This window comes from Rana temporaria, chromosome 11 (genome assembly GCF_905171775.1).
Source record: "Rana temporaria chromosome 11, aRanTem1.1, whole genome shotgun sequence".
Taxonomy (NCBI): Eukaryota; Metazoa; Chordata; class Amphibia; order Anura; family Ranidae; genus Rana; species Rana temporaria.
Genome location: NC_053499.1, coordinates 158,024,571 through 158,049,260, shown reverse-complemented (window position 1 = coordinate 158,049,260; position 24,690 = coordinate 158,024,571). Strand labels below are relative to the sequence as shown.

The 24,690-nt window shown below is 49.6% G+C and overlaps 1 protein-coding gene across 1 annotated transcript; it reads right to left on the bottom strand.

Moving 5' to 3' along the window:
• Positions 1 to 222: 222 nt before the first annotated feature.
• Positions 223 to 23,702, bottom strand: GALNS (galactosamine (N-acetyl)-6-sulfatase). The gene is made up of 14 exons (XM_040329529.1): positions 23,555 to 23,702; positions 21,376 to 21,499; positions 20,435 to 20,509; positions 18,662 to 18,764; positions 16,894 to 17,037; positions 14,748 to 14,814; positions 14,356 to 14,483; positions 13,148 to 13,287; positions 10,709 to 10,812; positions 9,651 to 9,787; positions 8,815 to 8,917; positions 5,871 to 5,992; positions 4,181 to 4,298; positions 223 to 938 (listed from the first exon to the last, which is right to left on the bottom strand). Exons 1-14 carry the CDS (start codon positions 23,651 to 23,653, stop codon positions 852 to 854), a joined length of 1,551 nt encoding a protein of 516 aa, XP_040185463.1. The 5' UTR covers positions 23,654 to 23,702; the 3' UTR covers positions 223 to 851.
• Positions 23,703 to 24,690: the final 988 nt, after the last annotated feature.

The window sequence follows — 24,690 nt, the reverse complement described above, 5'->3', positions numbered from 1 at the left end:
TCCAGCACCCAGGGGGCCAGGATGCGGAATGGCACCCCAACTGTTAATACCTGCCGTAGAATGGGTTTACTGCCCCTGTGTCCATTCTCTGCCCCCTTACTCTGCTGTGCCCAGGGCAGCTAACCCTCCTGCTCACCCCTTGTCCCGGCACTGACTGACGTATCGGTTGTCCTGGGAGGGTCAAGGAAAGTTTAGAAGACAACACTGGGCTGGACACTCTGATCTTTTTAAATGATAGATTTTATTTTCGGACAGTAGCGGGTTTCATCTTTTATGTAAATCTTTAGCAAAAGCTCTTCAGCGGTGCAGTGAGCCCAACCAGCAGGCACATCATCTTGTGCATTGAATCACAGCACCATTATGACATCACACCAGCACTGTGACATCACACTTAGAACGTTGCATTGCTCTGGTCACTTCTGTAGCTAACCTAACCAGCAGGCACATCATCTAACAACATAAAAGGCACATTGTTTTGACCAATTGAGATTGCTCATATCTGTCCCTTTTAATTTATTTTCTGAAAAGGTGAACTAACCCTTCCTTAGGGCAAGGGGTGGGCAACGTGCGACCCTCCAGCTGTTGCAGATCTCTGATTGTAATTGCCAGTCTTGCAATGCCTCATGGGAAATGTAGAGCCGTGATTGGAACTGCCGGTCTTACAAAATATATTGTGTAACATGCTATTGATGATTCGGGAGAATTAGGCATCGGCGGCCTCTACAAGTCCACGCCAAAGCGGACTTTACTTCTATAAACTGAAGATTTTGGTTGCGACGATGATGGTGGGATGGAATGTCACATTGGCCGGTAACTCGTGTCTTCCATATCTGGATTATACGAAGAACAGCTCAGTGAGGCCAAACACATTTCCAAGGTTTTGACTCCGGCGGATTCAAACATTTTCCGATCTTCTCACATCCCGGGGGTGACCAGTTCTAGAAGACAGACATGAGAACATCATTACAGACACCAATCATGCTGGAGGAACGATCCCTTCCAACCCCCCCGGGGACGTGATTGGGTCGCCTGTCTTCCCAGGCAGGGCTGATCTTAGGCAGGGTGCACGGGGTGCTCCGCACCCAGGCGCCTCATAGGTGGGGGCGCCGAAGCTCCAAAGTGCTCCCCTCCCTTATCCTTGTCTGTCTCCAGAGGCGGAGCGCATGTAGCAGGTGCTGCGGTTCACCATCCTGCTTGCTCTCTCCGCTGGCAACTGACAAGAGCGCATACCTCCCGCTGTCCCCTTAAACCCACGGTGGGTACCACAGCAGAGCCAAGTACCGGAACACGTCCTGGTACTAGGCTCCACTAATTAATTCTGTCCGGTGTGCGTGGAGCAGTCTCCTGTCTGCCCCGCCCCCTCTGCGTGTGTCGGCTCTTTTTTTTCCATAGGCGGTGTGATGAGAGGCTTCTGGGTTGGTCGGAGCTGCTGCCAATCATCCTGTACACTCCCAGAAATGCTCTCCGAGTGCCACCCTTCAAGTGACCAAAGATGCCACGTATGCCCCACCCCCCTCCAATGTGCTTCTGCTTTCAGCGCGCCCGAGCTACAGGGATCTATTGGACAACTACTGATCTATGGGGACACCTGATGTGGGGGGGCTCTGATGGGGACACCTGCTGTGGGGGGGCTCTGATGGGGGACACCTGCTGTGGGGGGGCTCTGATGGGGGACACCTGCGGCGGGGCTCTGATGAGGGACACCTGCTGTGGGGGGCTCTGATGGGGGACACCTGCTGTGGGGTGCTCTGATGGGGGACACCTGCTGTGGGGGGCTCTGATGGGGGACACCTGCTGTGGGGGGCTCTGATGGGGGACACTAATGAAGACTTCTTAGGGGAGCACCATGTTTGAGTCGTAGCCATAGAAACATTTGTAAAGGGGAGGAGTTATTAAGATGACCACGTCCATGTGGGGGCGCCAGAAATATTTCTGCACCCAGGCGTCTGTGACCCTAGGATCGGCCCTGTTCCCAGGACAGGTTTAGTCCTGAGTCAATGGGCATTTGTTGGCTTCAGAAGAGTTTTGCATTCCCAGACGAGCCTCCAACAAAACGGAATGTCTGATTTGGAGCGGTGTGACCCTCTAAAGCAGAGCTAAATACAAAGTTTATATCTACTGTAAATAAAAAAACAGGCCATAGTGGGGGTGGGGAGAGCAGTGGTGGTCAACTTGAAAAGTATAGAGGGCATCAAGTGCGGGACACACAATAGCAGAGCATTTTTCATGCATTGCTATTATGTAGACCATTCAAAATGAATGAGCTGTACTGCAACTCAACGCACCAAAATGTTAGTCCTGCTGCTTCTTTTGCAGCTTAATGCAATGCATACTGAAAAAAATTGGAGTACAATAACCCCAGCATTGGTGTCCGTGACAGTAATGACCCCCCAGATTGGTGTCCGTGAGTTCAATAATAACCCTGTGCTTTGATGTCAGTGAGTTCAATAATAATTCCCAGTATTGGTGTCAGTAGACCCAATAATAACACTCAGCAGCATGGTGTCAGTGGCAGTAATAATAACTCCCAGGGTTGGTGTCAGTGGACCCAATAATAACCCCCAGTATTGGTGTCAGTGGACCCAATAATAACCCCTTAGCATGGTGTCGGTGGACCCAATAATAACCCCCAGTATTGGTGTCAGTGGCAGTAATAATAACTCCCAGGGTTGGTGTCAGTGGATCCAATAATAACCTCCAGTATTGATGTCAGTGGACCTAATAATAACCCCCAGTATTGATGTCAGTGGCAGTAATAATAACTCCCAGGGTTGGTGTCAGTGGACCCCAATAATAACCTCCAGTATTGATGTCAGTGGACCTAATAATAACCCCCAGTATTGATGTCAGTGGACCCAATAATGACCCCCAGTATTGATGTCAGTGGACCCAATAATGACCCCCAGTATTGATGTCAGTGGACCCAATAATGACCCCCAGTATTGATGTCAGTGGACCCAATAATAACCCCCAGTATTGATGTCAGTGGACCCAATAATAACCCCCAGTATTGATGTCAGTGGACCCAATAATGACCCCCAGTATTGATGTCAGTGGACCCAATAATGACCCCCAGTATTGGTGTTAGTGGCAGTTATAATGACTCCCAGGGTTGGTGTCAGTGGACCCCAATAATAGTCTCCAGCTTTGGTGTCAGTGGCAGTAATAATAGCCCCCTGCATTGGAGTCAGTGTGTTTAATAATAACCCCCAGCATCGGTTTCAGCGAGTTCAATAAAAAAACAGCATTGGTGTCCATGGGCCCAATAACCCCCCCCCCCCCCCACAGCATTGGTGTCAGTGGCAGTACTAATAACTGCCAGGGTTGATGTCAGTGGACCCAATGATAACCCTTAATATTGGTGTTAGTGGCAGTAATAATAACCCCCAGGGTTGGTGTGAGTAGACCCAATAATAACCTCCAGCATTGGTGTCAGTGGCAGTAATAATAACCCCCCTGCATTGGTGTCAGTGAGTTCAATAATAACCCCCCAGCATTGGTGTCAGTGCACCCAATAATAACCCCCAGCATTGATGTCAGTGGCAGCAATAATTAACCCCTTAGGTTGGTGCCAGTGGACCCAAACAAAAAAACAGTATTGGTGTGAGTGGCGGTAATAACTCCCAGTGTTGGTGTCAGTGAGTGGACCCAATAATAAGCTCTGGCATAGGTGTCGGTGGCAGTAATAATAATCCCAAGCATGCGAGACAGAGAGTTCAAAAATAACCCCCAGCATTGGTGTCAGTGGCAGTAATAATAACCCCCAGTGTTGGTGTCAGTGGCAGTAATAATAACCCCCAGTGTTGGTGTCAGTGGCAGTAATAATAACCCCAGGGTTGGTGTCAGTGGATCCAATAATAACCCAGCAGAATTAGTATCAGCGGCAGTAATAATTAACCCCCCCCCCCCCCAGGGTTGGTGTCAGTGGATCCATCAATATCTTACAGCGTTGGTGGCAGTAATAATAACTCCCAGCATTCTTGTAAGTGGGTGTAACAATAACCCTCAGCATTGATTTCATAAAAAAATGACTATGCAGTTCATTTCTTCTGGACAGTTATAAAATCACACACTAGATGGCGCCATTGGATTAAAAAAATGAAACTGCTATTTAGATTTGATGGATAGACAATTCAAGTGAAAAAACACCTGCATGGTATTTCCATATGATGTCACTCACCATGACAGCGAGGTCACACACATTGAGCTGAGGCTCCCCGGGGATCATGGATTCCTTGTGTTGGCGGACGACGTAGGAAATCCTCGGCATCACTTGCTGGTATTCATTACTTAATACACTGCAACAGAAGATAAAGGAGACATTACTGGAATCAAGTGATATCACAGGTAAAGTGTATGTCAGGGCAAAAAACAATACATGCCGTACTGAGCGGTGTCAGCCCTGCGCTATTTTCTTTTGCTAGTGTAGCCCCTCCCCCTGCCCACCCCTTGTCCCATCCCCCTCCATTCATAGATCCCATTTCTTCATAGAAACTGTAATACAGCGTCTATGAATGGAGAGGCTGGGAGGAAAGGACGAGCATATGAGATCCTGTGACAGCCAGGGGCGGACTGACAACTCATGGGGCCCCCGGGCAATAGAAGATTATGGGGCCCCCAGGCTTACAGATGGCCACCACGCCAGGAGGCAGTGCAGAGGCGGGGCAGCTAAAATCTCAGGATTTTCACATCAAAAGCATGTCGGTTTCAGACATATCAGGGACAGATGTAAAAAAACACAGATTTTTACATACTGTCCCTGGTATTATTGAGCCTGGCAACCCTGATGGGGCCCCCTAGTGGCATGGGGCCCTCGGGCAGTGCCCGAAAGTCCCAATGGTCAGTCCGCCCTTGGTGACAGCTCCTTAGTTCTATTAACCCGCCCCCCCCCCCCCCCTCTGCATCAGAGGTTTACAGCAGCAATTTTACGCGTTTTACCCAATAGATTTTTTTTGGACTGTTCAAAGAAACCAGAGCACTTGAATAAAAGGCAAACCCAAGATAATCCCCTAGTGCTGTTAAACCCACTCTGGATGAATATGGGGGGGGGGCGCTTGGCCCCCCCGAGCTCACCAGGGCTGCCATCAGGAATTATGAGGCCCCTTAGAACCGGGGGGGGGGGGGGGGGTTGTGAAAAATTGTGGGGGCTGCCGCAAATTGAGAAGGGGGGGAGCATGAATTGAGAAGCGGGGGGGAGCATGATTGAAGGAGCAGGGGGGGCATGATTGGAGGAGCGGGGGGGACCATGAATTGAGGAGCGGGGGGGTGCTTCCGCCGCGGCAAAAAAGGGGGTTTGCCCTGTGGACCTCTGGGCCCCTTAAAAAAAAAAAAAAAAAAGTAAAAAATATATATATATATATATACACACGTATATAAAAAAAAGCCATCTGGGGCCCTGGGGAAAGAAATGTAATTAAAAAATGTTTTTTTAATAAAAAAAAAAAAAAAAAAAACAGGGGGGGGGGGGGGGGGTTGCCATCCGGGGCCCTGGGGACCTCTGGGCCCTTTAAAAAATATATATATATATAAAAAACATTTAAAATAATTTTTTTATAAAAAATAAAAAGGAAAAAAAGGGGGGTTGCCATCCGGGGGCCCTGGGGACCTCAAGGGCCCTTTAAAAAAAAATATATTTAAAAGATAATATATATAAAAAAAGGGGGTTGCCATCCGGGCCCCTTACAGGTGTACTGCCTGTACCCCCCTGATGGCGGCCCTGGTGCTCATTCACAGTAGCGGTTGAGGGACGGTAAAACCCTGCGGTTGAACGGAGGATTTACCGCCCCCAGACCACTCCCCCTTTAGCTGCAGAGGCCAGGGGGCGTCCTCCACACTTGTCATGAGATGATGGTGCCGTGTGACCTCCTTACCTTATGGGGTACTTCTCTCCAGGGTCCCTTCCCACGTGGAACAGGAGCGGGTTGAGGTCATGCTCCACTTGGTCGTGGGTTGTAATTCCAGTTATATTCTGCCCCGGACAGAAATTAATGCCCTGCATCCAAACACACATCATTACTACAATATTAACCACTTCAGCTTGGGAAGGTTTTACCCCCTTCATGACCAGGGCATTTTTTTGCTATTCAGCACTGCGCTACTTTTACTGGCGATTGCGCCGTCGTCGACACTGTACCCAAATGAAATTTATATATTTTTTTTTTAGAGGTTTCTTTTGGTGGTATTTGACCACCACTGGGCTTTTTTTTGTCTTTTATCATATTAACCAAAAAAAAAAAAACATTTTGGAAAAAAATAACTATTCAATAAAATCGTCATTCTTTATAAATTTAGGCCAAAATGTATTCTGCTGCACGTTTTTGGAAAACAAAAATTCCAATAAGTGTATATTGGCCAGGATTCACATACATCGGCGCATATTTACGCCGCCGTAGCGTATCTCTTTTACGCTACGCCGGCGCAGCGCACAGAGGCAAGCACTGGATTCACAAAGCACTCGCTCCCACTCGCTGTTAAAGATACGCTGGGTTTCCTCAGCGTAAGCCGGCGTAGGTGGAAGTGGGCGTGAGCCATGCTAATGAGGCGTGACCCCATGCAAATGATGGGCCAAGCGCCATAGAAGTACTTAAAATGAACGGCGCATGCGCGGTCCCGAGGGCGCATCCCAGTGCGCATTCCCAGAATCACGTCGAAACAACTGCCTAAGATACATTGAATCACTGCCTACGACGTGAACGTAACCTACGCCCAGCCCTATTCACGTACATCGTAAACGGCGTAAAATACGACGGCTGTGTTCCCTGGTCCATACCTTTGCATGAGTTGCGCCTCCTATATGGGGAATAACTTTACGCCGGACGTACGACTTACGCAAACCGCTTATATGATGCGCCGGGGGCAACTACGTTTGTGAATCGGCGTATCTCCCTCATTTGCATATGTGCATAGAAAATCTATGGGAGCGGCAAATGCGCCCAGCGTAAATATGCGCCCACGATACGACGGCGTAGGCAAGTTACGTCGGTCGTAGGAAGCCTATTTTCAGGCGTATCTAGTTTTGTGGGCACGGCGCACAGATACTACGGCGCATACTTACACTTACGCGGCATATCTCGAGATACGTCGGCCCTTGATTGTAGATGCCATTACCTTTCAAACAAACCAATCTATGGGATATATACTAAAATGTTTATTTATTTATGTTAATACTAGTATTGGCGGCGTTCAGCGGCTTATAGTAGGACTGCGATAGTGCGGCGGGCAGTCTGACACTTACTGACACTGGGTGGGAACTGACTGTCCCATCATTGGTGTCAGTGGGAGGAATAGTGTCCCATCATTGGTGTCAGTGGGAGGAATAGTGCCCCATCATTGGTGTCAGTGGGAGGAATAGTGCCCCATCATTGGTGTCAGTGGGAGGAATAGTGCCCCATCATTGGTGTCAGTGGGAGGAATAGTGCCCCATCATTGGTGTCAGTGGGAGGAATAGTGTCCCATCATTGGTGTCAGTGGGAGGAATAGTGTCCCATCATTGGTGTCAGTGGGAGGAATAGTGCCCCATCATTGGTGTCAGTGGGAGGAATAGTGCCCCATCATTGGTGTCAGTGGGAGGAATAGTGCCCCATCATTGGTGTCAGTGGGAGGAATAGTGCCCCATCATTGGTGTCAGTGGGAGGAATAGTGTCCCATCATTGGTGTCAGTGGGAGGAATAGTGTCCCATCATTGGTGTCAGTGGGAGGAATAGTGTCCCATCATTGGTGTCAGTGGGAGGAATAGTGTCCCATCATTGGTGTCAGTGGGAGGAATAGTGTCCCATCATTGGTGTCAGTGGGAGGAATAGTGTCCCATCATTGGTGTCAGTGGGAGGAATAGTGTCCCATCATTGGTGTCAGTGGGAGGAATAGTGTCCCATCACTGATGTCAGTGGGAGGAATAGTGTCCCATCATTGGTGTCAGTGGGAGGAATAGTGTCTCATCATTGGTGTCAGTGGGGGGGAATAGTGTCCCATCTTTGGTGTCAGTGGGAGGAATAGTGTCCCATCACTGGTGTCAGTGGGAGGAATAGTGTCCCATCATTGGTGTCAGTGGGAGGAATAGTGTCCCATCATTGGTGTCAGTGGGAGGAATAGTGTCCCATCATTGGTGTCAGTGGGAGGAATAGTGTCCCATCATTAGTGTCAGTGGGAGGAATAGTGTCCCATCATTGGTGTCAGTGGGAGGAATAGTGTCCCATCATTGGTGTCAGTGGGAGGAATAGTGTCCCATCATTGGTGTCAGTGGGAGGAATAGTGTCCCATCATTAGTGTCAGTGGGAGGAATAGTGTCCCATCATTGGTGTCAGTGGGAGGAATAGTGCCCCATCATTGGTGTCAGTGGGAGGAATAGTGTCCCATCATTGGTGTCAGTGGGAGGAATAGTGTCCCATCATTGGTGTCAGTGGGAGGAATCTTCCCCTATTGTTGGTGTTTATGGCAGGAATAATGCCTCAGGGGCTGGATAAAAGCAAGCAATTGGCCACATCCAGCCCCCCCAGGCCGCAGTTTGGAGACCACTGTCTTAGATTATGAGTTGAGTTGAGAGGTATCTTGATATAGCACGGTCTTACCCCGAAGTGTCCTGACGCGCTTGGACTCATTTAGACAGGATCCGATTAACCTACCAGCATGTCTTTGGAGTGCGGGAGGAAACCGGATTACCCGGAGGAACAGGGAGAACATGCAAACTCCAGGCAAATGATGTCATGGTCGGGATTCGAACCAGCAACCCTTTTGGTGAAAGTGCTAACCACTACACCACTGGCCCCAGACCTGTCCTGTGACAGTTTATAGGTTGAGAGTTGCAGTTCTCCAACGTACCTGAGATAGCTCCTCCCAAGAGTTTGTCCAGGTCCAGTAATGAGCCTTGTATAGCCCCAGTCGGACTGCCATCATCTCGTTGCCACGATAAAAGAATATTGGCCTAAAGGAGAAGGCACAACAGATGAGCGAGATAATGGCGTCAGGGGAAAGGAATATCCACAGTAGATGTTTAGTTAGACTCGCCGCCATTAGTAGTAAAAAAAAAAATTATTAATAAAAATGCAATAAAACTATCCCCTATTTTGTAAACGCTATAAATTTTGCGCAAACTAATCGATAAACGCTTATTGCGATTTTTTTTTTATACCAAAAATAGGTAGAAGAATACGTATCGGCCTAAACTGAGGAAAAAAAATGTTTTTTTTATATATTTTTGGGGGATATTTATTATAGCAACAAGTAAAAAAAATTGGCATTTTTTTCAAAATTGTCGCTCTATTTTTGTTTATAGCGCAAAAAATAACCGCAGAGGTGATCAAATACCACCAAAAGAAAGCTCTATTTGTGGGAAAAAAAGGACGCCAATTTTGTTTGGGAGCCACGTCTCACGACCGCGCAATTGTCAGTTAAAGCGACGCAGTGCCGAATCGCAAAAAGGGGCCTGGTCCTTTACCTGCAATTTTGGTCCGGGTCTTAAGTGGTTAATTTTAATTGTACACTTTAAAATACAAATACGTTAAAAAAAAAATATATAAAATTATTTACAAAAATGATGTACAAATTTTAGAACACGTTTCGCCTGTAAGTAGCTTCCTCAGGATCCACTATTCATAATAGAATATGGTAACCGTCAAACAAACAAATCAGCAAAATACCTCCGGAAAACATCTCACCTGTCAGTCACTTTGCCCTCCAGCATGACGGGCGATAGGTCGATGCCATCTATAGTCCTGTCCTCAGGGGGGTCTATTCCTGCCAGTGCCAGGCTGGTGGTGAAGAGGTCCATGATGTTGCTTAGCTGGTGGCTCACCTGTGAGACAAATATTGATCAGCTTCTTTAGCAGTGTTGGGGCTTCTTCTCGTATGCGGAAGCCCTTGCTGCCCTCTTGAAAAGCAACTTGTGGTTGATCACATATCAGAGGTTGGTTTTCAGGCAGTTGGGAGGCAATCTATCACCTTCTCATCACAGCATTGCCCCCATTAACTCTAATTGGGTTGCGTTCGATGGCGGGACTTTGCAGTCTGGGGTCAAAGGCGCTGTGATCTATATGATCTGGATTATGAAGATTGGATAAGATTCTGAGAAGCCTCTCCATAAAGGCAACCTTGGTGGGGACCTTCAGAGTAAAATCGACAATGCTCAAAAAAACGGGAAAGAAAAAGGAACGGATAGTGAAGTCCTGTTGGATATTGAAAATTGTGCAATCTGAGCGCCACTTACAAGATAGCTGGACTAAACAGGCATCAGTGCACAGATTCGGGTCCGCCGCTGATCGGCGTGCGTTCCACGGAGGGCGGGAGTAGCGTCAATGGTTGCGAAACCAGAAGTTAGTCAAAGCGTTTCGCCCCTCCAAGGTGTCATCAAGGACTTCTGCCCTCTGTGCGTTCCACAGAGGGCAAAAGTAGCGTCAATGGTTGCAAAACCGGAAGTACGTCAACGCGTTGCGCCCCTCCAGGGTGTCATCAAGGACTTCTGCCCTCTGTTCGTTCCACAGAGGGCAGAAGTAGCGTCAATGGTTGCGAAACCGGAAGTACGTCAACGCGTTGCGCCCCTCCAGGGTGTCATCAAGGACTTCTGCCCTCTGTTCGTTCCACAGAGGGCAGAAGTAGCGTCAATGGTTGCGAAACCAGAAGTACGACAACGCGTTTCGCCCCTCCAGGGTGTCATGAAAGACTTCTGCTCTCTGTGCGTTACCATACCACATATAAAAAAAGATAACCTCAGTCTCACCTGCCCAGGAGGTAAGTGTCCCGGCCACCAGGCGATCCCCGGAACCCTCATACCGCCCTCAAAGGTTGTTTGCTTCCCGCACAGGAAGGGAGAGTTGCTTCCTCCTAGAAGATTTTTGGACGGCAAAAAATAAACCTGAACATAAGTAAAATAAAATCCGGTCCTTTATAATCAGAGTCCTCCGGCTGGCAGCGCTTTGCTTGGTGCCAGTTCTGTGCCCTGGGTCTAGTTTACCAATATTACTAGTACATGGGTATGGAAAAGCGGGATTCTGTACTTACAGTATTTAGGGAATTTGTATAAGTGGATGAATAGCACCATAAATGAACAATCCTAGACTTCTGTCAAATAGAACATTTAGTTTATGGGTAAAACGCGTTTCAGGGCGTTTCCCCTCTTCACCAGGTCACCTCTCCACCTTGTCCAATAAGAGAATGCTTTGCTTTCATTGAAAAATAAAAAAGGGTGAAACATTCTCTGAATGGCGTCCATGCTAAGCGGACGACCTTTTGTATTGAGAAGGCATTTGGAGGCGGAGACTTGCTAAAAACATTTTTTTAGCTCTACAGCTTTATTGACCTAGTTTACCTGTAATGAACAATGCCCCATGCAAGCAGGCAGCTGGATCTTCATAGCAGGCATGCCCCGTCCTCTTCCTGTCTCTGGACTTTTGACTTGCAGGCTTCAGGCCTTAAGGATTCAATAGAAAAAGTTCACAACTGGGACCTAACCCCCCCCCCCCCCTCCTCCCCCATTGGGATATGTTTTCTTTCACTGCATGCAACATGATCTGTGAATGGAGGAGAGAATCCCGTGACTCATCAGACTCTTCTCCATTTACAGAATGCATTACAGGCAGTGGAAGCAATAAAATATTGTTTCACTATGGTGCAGGAAGGAGGAGGGGGTTTCACGGTGCTACTGGTGTGAGCCCACAGGCGAGCAGGTGACACAGGATCCCCCAGGGCGTGGAATCTAAGGGCCAGCCGGTATTTTGCCAGGGACCCCCTCACAAAGGTTTGGGCTTAGCTGCATGCTGAACCCAGGTCACGACCCCCAGGTTCACCCTCCTCGCAAGGAGAATACCAAAAGACACTGTCAGACACAGATGGACGAATGGATGAAGCAAAGGAGAGCCGGATAGCGAGCCAAGGTCAGGGCGGGCAGCAGACAACGTAATCAGAACTAGCCGGTAGTCGGTACACAAGAGAGCAGTTCACGAGAGGTCGGGTTAAGCAGGTTACAGGAGGGGCGCTCAGGAACAAGTGTTGCTCAAGCAACCAGAAACGGGTCTGCGTGGAATTTAAATAGAGACGCACATGGGAGGCTGGACAGGAAGTAGCAGGAAGGAAGGATATGAAAGGCAACAGGTGAAGCCAGTGACACCCAGGGGCAGACTGACAACTCATGGGGCCCCCGGGCAATAGAAGATTATGGGGCCCCTGGGCTTACAGATAGCCACCACGCCAGGAGGCAGTGCAGAGACGGGGCAGCTAAAATCTCGTGATTTTCACATCAAAAGCATGTCGGTTTCGGACATATCAGGGACAGATGTAAAAAAAAAACATAGATTTTTACATACTGTCCCTGGTTTTACTGAGCCTGGCAACCCTGATGGGGCCCCCTAGTGGCATGGGGCCCTCGGGGCAGTGCCCGAGTGACTCAATGGTCAGTCCGCCCCTGGCGACACCCATAGATGCTGAGTGCAGCAAGAGCTGAACACAAACATGTGGAACCACAGGAACCTGCCGACCTACAGCAGTAAAAGGTAAGACACAGATCAGCACCGCAGCTGATCTGTGACAAGGGGGCCGATCCTCGTTAGACTTTTTTTTTTTTACAGCAGCTCTAAAAAAGACCCAAAGCTATGAATAAAATCACACAGGAAGAGGACAGGGCATCCTTGCAGTGAAGATTTCTACAGAATCCAGCTGCCTGCAGGACTTGAGACATCCCTCATTCCAGGTTAGGGTGACCACGTCTCCCGGATTGCCCGGGACAGTCCCGCATTTTGTAGGTCTGTCCCGGGCACCTTCATTCCAGGGCAATACAGTGTCCCGGAATGAAACTCACACAGCCAACCCCCCCGGGCCAATCTGATGCCCCCAAAAAAGGCCGCCACATCACTGCTTTACTCACTGACTGTACTTGCCCCGGCCAGGAAAGCCTGTAGGAGCACAATCCCCGCCCCCTGCTGGTGATTGGAGAAATCATAAATCCTGCCTCTTGTGTCCAATCACTGTGCTGTGATTCGTTACAGCACAAGCTGATTTCTGGGAAGGGAGGGTGTCTCTGAATGGTAGTTTGGAAATGTGGTCACCCTATTCCAGGTAAGTTCGGTAAATAAGGCTGTAAAGGTAAAAAAATATATTTTTCAGCTGAACTTCACCTTTAATTAAAAGGAAGTAAGCAGGTAAAAGAGAGAGGAGCTTTTCTCACCTTGGTTGGGGGCAGAGATGAGGGCCGCCCCGTTGTCAGATGTGAAGAACACAAAAGTGTCCTTCGCTATTCCCATGTTCTTTATCGATTCCAAGATTTTCCCAACGCTGGAATCAATTTCACGGACAGCATCGCCGTACCTGGGACATCAGAGAAGAGAGTCTGTTCCGGAACATACCATCCTCATGGACCAATTTAAAGCGCGACTCCATTCTATTTACCAGCTCGGTAATGGTTCAACATAAAGAATTTTAGGCCCAGACTCTAGTACAAGTTACGCCGGCGTATCTCCAGATACGCTGTCGTAACTCTGAGTTTGAGGCGTCGTACCTATGCGCCTGATTCTTAGAATCAGTTACGCATAGATTTGTATTAGATCCGACCGGCGTAAGTCTCTTACGCCGTCGTATCTAAGTTGCATATTTATGCTGGCCGCTACGCGGCGCTTCCGTCGATTTACGCGCTGAATATGGTAATGAGCTAGATACGCCGATTCTCAAAACGTACGTGCGCCCGGGGCATTTTTTTACGTCGTTTGTGTAAGGCTTTTGTCGGCGTATAGTTACCCCTGCTCTATGAGGCGTACCAATGTTAGGTATGGACGTCGAAACAGAGTCAAATTTTTTACGTTTTACGTCGTTTGCGTAAGTCGTCCGTGAATGGGGCTGGACGTAAGTTACGTTCACGTCGACTAGGCATTGAGCGGGCGCAATTTAATTTGAAAATTCGACGTGATACTGAGCATGCGCGCGCATGCCCTGTTCGAAAAAAGAGTCAATTACGTGGGGTCAATAGTAATTTCCATAAAACACGCCCACCACTTCCACATTTGAATTACGCGGGCTTACGCCGGCGTAGTGTAACTTAAAGCGCAAGTTCTTTGAGAATACGGGACATGCTGCTCTAAGTTACGGCGGCGTAGTGTATCTCAGATGCGCTACGCCCGCCTAAAGATTCTACGAGAATCTGGGCCTTAGAGTTTCTCTTTTTTGAACACCCCAAAAAGTTTCATAAATTAACCTCATGTCTTCCCCACAGTAACCAGATCAGATTCAAACACACAGAGGACACAACATTTCCACCATGAAATCAGATTCTCACAGGCTGCTGTGGGGGAAACTCATCAAACTCTCGTTAGTGAAAGGTTTGAGGAATGGGGCTGCTCAGTGTTATTCTATGGTGACACCCGGCTGTGATTTAGGTCTTACAGTCCTCTGCGGCTACTTCCCAGGAAAGGTTTAGAGGCGTAGACGGGAGCATGGGTGGCATCAATGGCCCAGTACAAGAAGAACGGCTGCTTTGTTGACCCGTATTTACCGACAAAGTTCAAAGCTTCCTGGTAATAAAAAAAAAAGACACACCTGAGAATAAGAACAGGTCATGGAAATGACAAAATATGTTATAGTTTTATTCGTAAATACGGTAGATGTAAACCCCAACCCAGTGATGGTAAACCTTGGCCCCCCCCCTTTTTTTTTTTTTAACTACATTTCCCATGATGCTCATGTACTTTGCAGTGTAGTGGAGCATCATGGGAAATGTAGTTCCAAAACATCTGTCAGAATGTTTCTGCTGTAGGGCGGGACCCAGGTACACTTACCTGCAGATAGATCTGTGTTAAATTTGATTCCCCAGTCTTATGATTAATTTCTATGTCTTCATAATATCTGAAAAGAAAAAAAAAAAAAGGTGGTTTATCAAGCCACTCAATAACTTTGCTACAATCCCCTCTGCTATGTGAAATAATGTCCCCAGTGCATGCGCCGATCAGCGCTCACGTGACCGGCCGCCTCTCTCGATCTGACAGCAAAGCAGGTGGGGCTGTGAAACCCACGCTGATGTCAGCCAGGAGGGGGGAGGAGAGAGGCGGCCGGTCGTGTGAGCGCTGATCGGCGCTCTGAAATGTGGTACACAGCTGCATTTTTTTTTTTTTTTTTAAACACATGCACTGGGGTTTGCAGCAAGGTTATTGCATTATGATAGCAGCCAGAGGGGAGAGATGGGGAGTGGACTGAGCCGACAAGCAGGGAGGGGGGACAGCAGAGAGGAGGGGGGGGAGAAGAGGACAGAGAAGGATCCGAATCTCCCTTCCTAGCACAAATCTTCTTCCCCCCCATGCTCCCTTCCAACAACCCCCCCCCCCCCCAATCACCACTCTCAGCACTCCCCCACCCAAATTTCCCATCCTAGAACAATACTTACCCCCTTCCACCCCCCCCCAAATTCCCCTTTCCAACACAAATCCCCTCCCCCAATCTCCTTGTGGTGCTCCCCCCCACCTCACATGATGCCGCAGTGCCCAGGGCAGCCGCCCCCTCGTGCCCAGGGCAGCCTCCCCTCCTAGCACAAATCTTCTTCCCCCCCATGCTCCCTTCCAACAACCCCCCCCCCAATCACCACTCTCAGCACTCCCCCGCCCAAATTTCCCATCCTAGAACAATACTTACCCCCTTTCTACCCCCAAATTCCCCTTTCCAACACAAATCCCCTCCCCCAATCTCCTTGTGGTGCCCCCCCCACCTCACATGATGCCGCAGTGCCCAGGGCAGCCGCCCCCTCGTGCCCAGGGCAGCCTCCCCTCCTAGCACAAATCTTCTTCCCCCCCATGCTCCCTTCCAACAACCCCCCCCCCCCCAATCACCACTCTCAGCACTCCCCCGCCCAAATTTCCCATCCTAGAACAATACTTACCCCCTTTCTACCCCCAAATTCCCCTTTCCAACACAAATCCCCTCCCCCAATCTCCTTGTGGTGCTCCCCCCCACCTCACATGATACCGCAGTGTCCAGGGCAGCCGCCCCTCGTGCCCAGGGCAGCCTCCCCTCCTAGCACAAATCTTCTTCCCCCCCATGATCCCTTCCAACAATCCCTAGCACAAATCTTCTTCCCCCCATGTTCCCTTCCAACATCCCCCCCAATCACCAATTTCAGCACGCCCTCGCCCAAATTTCCCATCCTAGAACAATACTTACCCCCTTCCACCCCCCCAAATTCCTCTTTCCAACACAAATCCCCTTCCCCAATCTCCTTGTGGTGCTCCCCCACCTCACATGATACCGCAGTGCCCAGGGCAGCCGCCCCCTCGTGCCCAGGACAGCCTCCCCTCCTGCCCACCCCTTGTCTTGGCCCTGGTCCTGCATCCTTCTTTGAATATGTGACTTGTCCCAGAATGCTGCAGGAGGGGAGGAAAGGGGGGGAAGGACATCCTCCTCACCTAGGCAAGGGTTGCGGAAGTAGAAGTGGGTACCGCTTTTTTGAGAGAGGTTCCACTTTAAAGCGGAGTTCCGCCAAATTTTTTTTTTAATTCGGCAGTTACAAATACTGCAGCTTATTTTAAAATAAGGACACTTACCTGTCCAGGGCGCCCGCGACGTCGGCACCCGAAGCCAATCTATCCCTCGGCTCTCGGGGTGCCGCCGCCGGCATCTTCGGAAAGGGGAATCAGGAAGTGAAGCCTTGCGGCGAGTCGCGTTTGCGCAGTAGGGAATCAGGAAGTGGAGCCTTGCGGCTTCACTTCCTGGTTCCCTACTGCGCATGCGCGACTCGCGCTGCGCGTTCCCACTGGTCCCTGCTGACTTCTGGGACCTGTGTGGAGCAGGTAAAAGGCTTCCCCTTCTCCCGTTTTCTACTTTTTTGCAAGTTTTAATTTTAAGTTGCGGCTCCTTAATTTTCTGATTGTGTAAAATGTTGGCGCCCAAAATTAATAATATTAAAGATTTTCTCATAACCACAATTGTAGGACTTACCTCCCAATCATATCCCAGTCGCGGTACACCGGTATATTGGGTTGCTGTTTGTCATCATAAGGTCCGAAGTGACAGTTCGGTGACCCAAACCACTCATCAAAGCCGTGTCTCAATGGGTGATACTTGGCTCTGTGCCCCAAATGCCTGCAAGAGAAGACTGTTGTGTTCTGCTGACAACCAGGGCTGGACTGGGACAAGAATTTGGCCCCCGGACTTCATCCAGACCGGCCCTCTTTCATTTTTCAAACATGCACAAAAAGAGTATATAAACTATACGCAATCGCGCAAAAAAAAAAAAAAGTTAAAACATTCCACTGCAAATATAAACTACTTTTTTTTCAGGGTCCCCAGAGAGCCCCCCTTACATCAGAGTCCCCAGAGAACCCCCCTTACATCAGAGTCCCCAGAGAGCCTTAGCCTTGCATCTGGGTCCCAAGAGAGCCCCTCCTTACATCAGGGTCACCAGAGATTCCCCCTTACATCAGAGTCCCCAGAGAGCCCCCCTTATATCAGAGTCCCCAGAGAACCCCCCTTATATCAGAGTCCCCAGAGAACCCCCCTTACATCAGAGTCCCCAGAGAGCCCCCCTTACATCAGAGTCCCCAGAGAGCCTCAGCCTTGCATCTGGGTCCCCAGAGAGCCCCTCACTTACATCAGGGTCCCCAGAGAGCCCCCCTTACATCAGGGTCCCCACAGAGCCCCCCTTACATCAGGGTCCCCAGAGAGCCCCCCTTACATCAGAGTCACCAGAGAGCCTCAGCCTTGCATCTGGGTCCCCAGAGAGCCACCCACTTACATCAGAGTCCCCAGAGAGCCCCCTTTACATCAGAGTCCCCAGAGAGCCCCCCTTACATCAGGGTCCCCAGAGAGCCCCCCTTACATCAGAGTCCCCAGAGAGCCCCCCTTACATCAGAGTCCCCAGAGAGCCTCAGCCTTACATCAGGGTCCCCAGAGAGCCCCCCTTACATCAGAGTCACCAGAGAGCCTCAGCCTTGCATCTGGGTCCCCAAAGAGCCACCCACTTACATCAGAGTCCCCAGAGAGCCCCCTTTACATCAGAGTCCCCAGAGAGCCCCCCTTACATCAGGGTCCCCAGAGAGCCCCCCTTACATCAGGGTCCCCAGAGAGCCCCCCTTACATCAGGGTCCCCAGAGAGCCCCCCTTACATCAGAGTCCCCAGAGAGCCTCAGCCTTGCATCTGGGTCCCCAGAGAGCCCCCCTTACATCACAGTCCCCAGAGAGCCCCCCTTACATCAGGGTCCCCAGAGAGCCCCCCTTACATCAGGGTCCCCAGAGAGCCCCCCTTACATCAGGGTCCCCAGAGAGCCCCCCTTACATCAGGGTCCCCAGAGAGCCCCCCTTACATCAGAGTCCCCAGAGAGCCTCAGCCTTGCATCTGGGTCCACAGAAAACCCCCTACTTACATCAGAGTCCCCAGAGAGCCCCCCTTACATCAGAGTCCCCAGAGAGCCCCTCCTTACATCAGAGTCCCCAGAGAGAGGGCGGGCAATGAGATATAATGCAGAGAGGCCATGTCCCGGTAGTGAGTAGTGGCCCTGTGGTTGGGAACCCCTGGGACCCAGGGATATGAGCCCCAGATTTGGGGCTATAGCCCCTGAAGCCTACCCCTAGTGACGCAACTGGCTGTCACTGAAACCGGCCCACCGGGAAACTCCTGGTAGTCCCAAGGGCCAGTACATGCCTGCTTACAACCAGCTCTGTTCTCATTACTGGAGCAGTTCTGCCTTTCCGGTGGATTATTACTCACCATTTGCCGACAATCTTATTGACATATCCGGCCTTCTTCAGTAGTTCTGGGAGGAGCACTTCAGAGTCTGCGATTCCACCCACTATTTCTTGGGGGGTGTAAGCTGTACAAGAGAAATTATATCTATTACCTAAAACAGGGATCCTCAAACTACAGCCCTCCAGCTGTTGCGGAACTACACATCCCATGAGACATTGTAAAACTCTGACATTCACAGAGATGACAAGGCATGATGGGAATTGTAGTTCCTGAACAACTGGAGGGCCGTAGTTTGAAGACCCATGACCTTAGGCAAGCTTCTCCTTCAAGGATTATGTGACCTATAGTAGACAGTTTGGGGAAGACCTTTTTCTGTTCCAACATGACTGTGCCCCTGTGCCAGCTCCATAAAGACATTGTTTGCTGAAGGTGTAGGGGAACCCTATTGGCCTGCACAGAGCCCAGACCTCAACCCTACTAAGCCCTGCACAGAGCCCTGACCTCAACCCTACTAAGCCCTGCACAGAGCCCTGACCACAACCCTACTAAACCCTGCACAGAGCGCTGATTTCAACCCTACTAAGCCCTGCACAGAGCCCCAACCGTAACCCTACTAAGCCCTGCACAGAGCTCTGACCTCAACCCTACTAAGCCCTGCAATGAGCCCTGAACGTAACCCTACTAAGCCCTGTACAGAGCCCTGACCGTAACCCTACTAAGCCCTGCAATGAGCCCTGATCTTAACCCTACTAAGCCCTGCACAGAGCCCTGACCGTAATCCTACTATGCCATGCACAGAGCCCTGACCATAATCCTACTATGCCCTGCAATGAGCCCTGATCTTAACCCTACTAAGCCCTGCACAGAGCTCTGACCTCAGCCCTCCTAAACACTGCACAGAGCTCTGACCTCCATCCTACTAAACACTGCACAGAGCTCTGACCTCCATCCTACTAAACACTGCACAGAGCTCTGACCTCCATCCTACTAAACACTGCACAGAACTCTGACCTCCATCCTACTAAACACTGCACAGAGCTCTGACCTCCATCCTACTAAACACTGCACAGAGCTCTGACCTCCATCCTACTAAACACTGCACAGAGCTCTGACCTCCATCCTACTAAACACTGCACAGAACTCTGACCTCCATCCTACTAAACACTGCACAGAACTCTGACCTCCATCCTACTAAACACTGCACAGAACTCTGACCTCCATCCTACTAAACACTGCACAGAGCTCTGACCTCGACCCTACTAAGCCCTGCACAGAGCCCTGACCTCGACCCTACTAGGCCCTGCACAGAGCCCTGACCTCGACCCTACTAGGCCCTGCACAGAGCCCTGACCTCGACCCTACTAGGCCCTGCACAGAGCCCTGACCTTGACCCTACTAAGACCTGCACAAAGCCCTGACCTCAACACTACTAAACCCTGCGCAGAGCCTTGACTTCAACCCCACTAACCCTGCACAGAGCCCTTACCTTAACCTTACTAACCCTGCACAGAGCTCTAACCACAACCCTACTAAACACTGCACAGAGCTCTGACCTCAACCTTACTAAACCCTGCACAGAGCTGAGAGCTCTGACCTCAACCCTACAAAATCCTGACCTCTACCTAATAAAAAAGGAAAAGTAGGTTGAAAAAATAAAAGTGCCTATTTCATTATTTCCTCCCCCTTTTCCCCCTGCCCTCCCCCAAGTAAGTATGGGTAAGTGGGTAGCTAAGGGAATACATTTTCACATTAATCTACTATAACCACTGAAGGCTACAGAAAAACTCCTCTTACCATTTCTGGAATGGGCATTTGTGGTGTAGAATCCATTCCGTATAGGAAGACGTCCTGTTAATAAAGCTGCTCTCGCTGTACAATACAAATAAATAATTATTCATGACATTTCCTTAAAGGATCATTCTACCCAAAACTGTGACCATATCTTGTACCACGTCTGCAGTCTCTGACCATCTCTGGGATCATGTCTGCAGTCTCTGACCATCCCGTGTGTCATGTCTGCAGTCTCTGACCATCTCTTGTACCATGTCTGCAGTCTCTGACCATCTCTTGTGTCATGTCCGCAGACTCTGACCATCTCTTGTAGCATGTCCGCAGTCTCTGACCATCTCTTGTACCATGTCTGCAGTCTCTGACCATCTCTTGTGTCATGTCTGCAGACTCTGACCATATCTTGTGTCATGTCTGCAGTCTCTGACCATCTCTTGTACCATGTCTGCAGTCTCTGACCATCTCTTGTACCATGTCTGCAGTCTCTGACCATCTCTTGTGTCATGTCTGCAGTCTCTGACCATCTCCTGTATCAGGTCTGCAGTCTCTGACCATCTCCTGTGCCACATCTGCAGTCTCTGACCATCTCCTGTGCCACATCTGCAGTCTCTGACCATCTCCTGTATCAGGTCTGCAGTCTCTGACCATCTCCTGTATCAGGTCTGCAGTCTCTGACCATCTCCTGTGCCACATCTGCAGTCTCTAACCATCTCCTGTATCAGGTCAGCAGTCTCTGACCATCTCCTGTGCCACATCTGCAGTCTCTGACCATCTCCTGTATCAGGTCTGCAGTCTCTGACCATTTCCTGTCCTTGAAGCCATTCTTATGTATCTAAATAAATGAATGGGATTGGGAATGCCAACCCTGCCACACAAGTCGCAGTGCCCCGGTCAGAAGAACAGAGTACGGCGTGTTCAGAGATTCTCATTCCCCCTTGTATACTCACATGGGGAACACAAAGGATTGGCTGTGTAAAAATCTGGAAACAGCATCCCCTCTGCTGCCATCTGGTCCAATTTTGGGGTCTCTTTGGAGGGCTCACCAAACACACCCAGGTCTCCCCACCCCATCTGTAAAAAAATAAAAAATATGATACAATGTAACTGTCCTTTAAATAATATTATTATCATTATTATTATTATTATTATTATTATTATTATTAAAAAAAGTCAGCTTTAAAAAAAACTAGGAAGCTTCAGCTCCTCTGGGAAGGCCGTCCACAAGGTTTAGGAGGGTGTCTATGGGAATGTTTGTCCATTCTTCCAGAAGAGCATTCGTGAGGTCAGGCACTGATGTTGGATGAGAAGGCCTGGCTCACAGTCTCCACTCTAATTCATCCCAAAGGTGTTCTATCGGGTTGAGGTCAGGACTTTGTGCAGGCCAGTCAGGTAGTCAACCCCAAACTGGTGGGCAGTTATGTTGGAACAGGAAGGGGCCGCCCCCAAACTCTTCCCACAAAGTTGGGGGCATGAAATTGTCCAAAATGTCTTGGTATCCTGACACCTTAAGAGTTCCCTTCACTGGAACTAAGGGGCCCAACCCCTGAAAAACAACCCCCCACACCATAATCCCCCCTCCCCCCACAACATAACCCCCCCTCCACCAAATGACTTGGACCAGTGCACAAAGCAAGGTCCATAAAGACATGGAGGAGCGAGTTTGGGGTGGAGGAACTTGACTGGCCTGGCTCACAGTCTCCACTCTATTTCATCCCAAAAGTGTACTATGGGGTTCATATCATATGGTGGTGGGGGGGGGATTATGGTGGGGGGGGGGGATTATGGTGGGGGGGGGTTTGTTTTTTAGGGATTGGGCTTTGCCCCTTAATCCCAGTGACCATAAAGTACAGGTCTATAAAGACATAATTGAGCGAGTTTGGGGTGGAGGAACTTAATCGGCCTGCACAGTGTCCTGACCTCAACACGATAGAACACCTTTGGGATGAATTAGAGTGGAGACTGCAAGCCAGGCCTTCTCCTCCAACATCAGTGCCTGACCTCACAAATGCTCTTCTGGAAGAATGGTCAAACATTCCCATAGACACCCTCCTAAACCTTGTGGACGGCCTTCCCAGAAGAGTTGAAGCTGTTATAGCCGCAAAGGGCGGGGCCAACTCAATATTGAACCCTACGGACTAAAACTGGGATGCCATTAAAGGTCATGGGGCAGATCCACAGAGCGAGTATGCCGGTCTATCTACTGATACTCTGGCGTACTTTCAAATTTCCTGCGTCGGATCTTTGGTTTGAATCCTCAAACCAAAGATACGACGGCATCTGGCTTCGATCCGACAGGCGTATGGCTTCGTACGCCTTCAGATCGTAGATGCAATACTTCGGCGTCCGCTGGGTGGATTTCTCGTCGTTTTCCGCGTCGGGTATGCCAATTAGCTATTTCCGACGATCCATGAACGTATGCGCGGCCGTCGCATTCTCTTACGTCGTCTCTAGTCGGCTTTTTCCGGCGTATAGGTAAAGCTGGTATTTTGCGGCGTATAGTTAGACTTGCCATGTTAGGTATGGCCGTCGTTCCCGCGTTTCATTTTAATTTTAATTTTTTTTTTTGCGTAAGTCGTCCGTGAATCGGGATGGACGTAATTCACGTCTATGTTAAAAAAAATTACGTCCTTGCGACGTCATTTAGCGCAATGCACGGCGGGAAATTTAGGGACGGCGCATGCGCAGTTCATTCGGCGCGGGGACGCGCTTCATTTAAATGAAACGCGCCCCCTAATCGCCGATTTGAATTACGCACCGTTACGCCAACAGAGATAGACTACGCCGCCGTAACATTACGGCGCAAAATCTTTAAGGATTCGAACTAAAGCCAGGTAAGGTATGGCGGCGCAGCGTATCTCTGATACGCGCAGATCTCTGTGGATCTGCCCCCATGTGCGTGTAAAGGCAGGCGTCCCAATACTTTTGGCAATATAGTTTTGCTTCCTTCTAAAGAAGGGGGTCTCAAACTGGCCAGCCCTCCAGCTGTTGCGGAACTACAAGTCCCATGAGGCATTGCAAGGCTGACAGTTACAAGCGTGACTCCCACAGGCAGAGGCTGCTGCCTCAGTGCAAACACAGAATGCACATGTCACACATGACCCAGCCCCCCCCCCCCAATACTCTTACGTCGTCCATTAGCAGCAGGATGATATTGGGTCGGGTCCCGTTCTCTCCCAGGACCGGACACAGCAGACACAGGACACTCAGGTACCATACAGATGACATGACAGCTGCACCAGGAATGATCACCAGACTTCAGGTCAGCTGACTTCAAGGAAACAACTTTCCAGACCAATAGGAAGTCAGAGAGTCACATGACAGCTGTCAGAGAGTCACATGACACAGGCTTCAGTGAGAGGACCAAGATGGCCGCCGCTGGGGGGAAGTTGCTGTAGGAAGTGGCGGTTTTGCTCTGTGAGCTGCGAAAGAAAGATAATGAAGGCGAGAATCATTAACCCCTTCCCGGGACAGGGACATTTTTTTACTTTTCGGCACTGCAGCGATTCAGACATTCAGAGATTTTCATTTATTTTGGATGAATTTGAGAACTTTTTAGGGAGGGAAGTTGTAAAGTCATCTACAGTAAAACCTTGGATTGCGAGGATAATCCGTTCCGGAAACATGCTTGTAATCCAAAGCGCTTGTATATCAAAGCATTTTTTTTCTACAGAGTATAAAAGAGAAGAGAGGCGCCTCTAAGTGTAGCAAGAAGTTGCTAAATGTTGTCCCTTCATTAACCACTTAAAGCGGTGGTTCCCCCTAAAACAAATTTCTAACAATACATTCGTAAGACCCGTTACACTGCGGGTAGGCTGGCTTTTTTTTTTGTTTTTTCGTACATACCGAGATCTCGCCGTTTCATCCGTTGGCGGTGGGCGTTCCTAGTTGATTGACGTTCCTCCGACGGGCGCATACTGCGCGTCACGACTTTCCGACAGAAGCCGAACGTCATTGCGCAGACGCCGTATAGAGTCGGCTCTATACGGCGCCTGCGCAGCGACGTTCGGCTTCTTTCGGAAAGTCGTGACGTCACGTATGTGCCCGTCTGAGAAACGTCAATCAACTAGGAACGCCCACCGCCAAGGGACGAAACGGCGAGATCTCGGTATGTACGAAAAAACAAAAGCCAGCCTACCCGCAGTGTAACGGGTCTTACGAATCTATTGTTAGAAATTTGTTTTAGGGGGAACCACCCCTTTAAGGACCCCTTCACGCCGATATACGTCGGCAGAATGGCACGGCTGGGCCCTTTAAGCCCAGCC

Bases quoted from the DNA above. Each gene is read 5' to 3' on its own strand.
- GALNS (XM_040329529.1), bottom strand. From the start codon at position 23,653: ATGTCATCTGTATGGTACCTGAGTGTCCTGTGTCTGCTGTGTCCGGTC. The intron at 18,765-20,434 runs GTAAGAGGAGTT...TCTCTTGTACAG, and splicing joins AAATGCCCATTCCAGAAATG to CTTACACCCCCCAAGAAATA. The intron at 4,299-5,870 runs GTAAGGAGGTCA...CTTCTGTTGCAG, and splicing joins GGAGAGAAGTACCCCATAAG to TGTATTAAGTAATGAATACC.